This window comes from Cheilinus undulatus, linkage group 24 (assembly GCF_018320785.1).
Source record: "Cheilinus undulatus linkage group 24, ASM1832078v1, whole genome shotgun sequence".
NCBI lineage: Eukaryota > Metazoa > Chordata > Actinopteri > Labriformes > Labridae > Cheilinus > Cheilinus undulatus.
Genome location: NC_054888.1, coordinates 2,305,448 through 2,307,813, shown reverse-complemented (window position 1 = coordinate 2,307,813; position 2,366 = coordinate 2,305,448). Strand labels below are relative to the sequence as shown.

The 2,366-nt window shown below is 53.0% G+C and overlaps 1 protein-coding gene across 1 annotated transcript in view; it reads left to right on the top strand.

The window, feature by feature from the left end:
- Positions 1–401: 401 nt before the first annotated feature.
- gbx2 (gastrulation brain homeobox 2) overlaps positions 402–2,366 on the top strand; it is an 8,826-nt gene continuing 6,861 nt past the window's right edge. The window contains exon 1 of the mRNA XM_041782280.1: positions 402–882. Within this exon, the coding sequence (XP_041638214.1) occupies positions 402–882 (481 nt within the window). The remainder of the gene's footprint in view (positions 883–2,366) is intronic.

Sequence of the window (2,366 nt, the reverse complement as noted above, 5' to 3'; positions counted from 1 at the left end):
TTTCTCTTTCTAAAATGGCCCTCGGTCCTAATTTGTGTAATTGGCATTCATCCAGAGCACCAGAGGCGAGCTGTCATATCATCCCCACCGACCAATCAGAGCCCAGAGCGCGGAGAAGGGGCGGAGCTCTCCAGGAGAAGACAGCGCAATTAAAGAGAGGGGAGCGCAATTTAAACTGCAAACATCAGCGGAGACCGGAGGAGAGAGAGAGAGAGAGAGAGAGGAGCGGTGCGTCACTGGAGCGGAAGTTTGTTTTGGTTGGAAACCTCCAAAGAAGAAGACCTGTCTCTGCTCTGACTCCAGGATGTTCTGGTCCGGTTTACTGGGATTACCTCTGCTGTAGCGGCTCCCTCCCGAACCCCCCTCGGTGCTCGTCCTCTCCCCGGCTCTCCTGGTCCTCAATGAGCGCAGACAGCGCTCCGTGTCCGCCCTTCATGGTGATGCAGCGGCCGCTGGGAAGCAGCACTGCCTTCAGCATTGACTCTCTGATCGGGGGCCCCCCTCAGCCCAGCCCGGGGCCCTTCGTCTACACCGGATACCCCATGTTCATGCCGTACCGGTCCGTGGTGCTGCAGCCGCCTCCCCCGCCGCCCCCCGCGCTGCAGCAGCCTCTCCCCGCGGGTCACCACGCTCACCCGCAGATCTCCAGCCTGCAGAGCGGCTTCTGCTCCAGCCTGACGCAGAGCCTGACGCACGGCATGGCGCTCACCTCCACGCTCATGGCGTCCCTGCCCGGAGGATTCTCCCCGTCCCAGCACAAGTTCTCCTCTCAGACTCTGCACTTTGACAAGAGCCAGGACCCGCGGCACGACGACGACAAGAGGGAGTCCACGGGGCTGCAGCCGCTCCACGACACGGACACGGCGCTGCACGCGTCCGCAGGTACGGCGGAGGGTTTGACCGGGGTAGGGAGGCGGGTTTAGACCGAGTCAACCCGGGATAGGTCTGGCTCTCGGCCTTCAGATTCGGTCTCAGTGTTTGGGGATTACGCGTCAAAGAGCGCAGCGGTGATGGCGCCATGAAGCTCAGAAAAGAATGTTACATCTTTAAACCTCTAACAGCTCAAACAGAAACATGATGAGACAAACATGACTGTAGGAAAAACCAGCAGGGCGACAGGAACACCCTCCACGTTTGTCCGCTAAAATTACAGGCAAACTCCTGCACGTGTTCTGAAACTGCGCTAAACATCAGCAACATCTGGAAACCTGAGAGAAAGGAACGCATCCTCACGTTCCCTCGTGTTGCGGATGTTTTTGCGCCGTTTAGACTGCGCATTTCACGCCTTTTAGGTGAAAAGAGGACTGACACACACTCAGTCTGATTTATTTGCGCAACATGAGGGCAGCTTCATCCACTTTCATAAATGTCGCTGATATTTTTGCGCAGTTTTAACATTTTATTTTAGACCTTTTAGAGAAAAATGAAGGCAGATGTTTGAGAGGCCGCTAAACCCTCAGACTGAGAGTGTGAGTGGATCGGGGCAGCATTTGGAGCGTGCGTAAAGCTGCAGAAAGACGGAGGACACCGTCGTTCCTTCACTTTTCTAAATATTGCCGATGTTTTTGCGCAATTTTAACACTTTATTTTACACCTTTTAGATAAAAATGAAGGCAGCTGTCTAAGAAATGCTGAGAGGCCGCTAAACCCTCAGACTGAGAGTGTGAGTGGATCAGGGCAGCATTTGGAGCGTGCGTAAAGCTGCAGAAAGGACACCGTCGTTTCTTCACACTTCTCTAAATGTTGCCGATGTTTTTGCGCAATTTTCCCATCATGCCTTCTCTCTCCCTGTCTCCAGAGTTTGGAGGAGCTCAGAGGCCTGTGGAGTCTCATCCACGAGCTCTAAATGATGAGTAAATCACAGCAAACCAAACCCTCAGAGGTCTGGGTAGAATAGTGAGAAATCTCTGAGTCTGTGGCTTCTTCTGCTTTAATCCGGACTTCATGTCGGTTCAGTTCTGGTTCAGTTCTGGTTCATGGAGGCCGTTTAACCCGGGTCAGTGCGTCAACAAGCTTCCCTCTCCTTTCTAGCTTTGATTCTCCAGGATCCTGTCCTGGTCTAACCCTGGTTCCAAATAAACCCAGTCCTCTCTTCCTCCGTTATGACCCTGACACTCTGACAGTAGGTCCAGGTTTTTCCAGAACCCCGTCCTCGGGTTTTCCATGACGGAGGGAACCAAACAGGCCGTCCAGACCGGCAGAAGAAGGCCCGGAATCCCAGGGTAGATCCGGATTCTTTCTAAAGAGAATTCTACAGTTTTACCCTAAAATGTAAATAAACATCAGAATGGACCAATCAGATCCTCCTCTGGAAGAATGTTCCAGAAACAGCTGAACTTTTTTAAGGACGAAGAGGAACGTTTCAG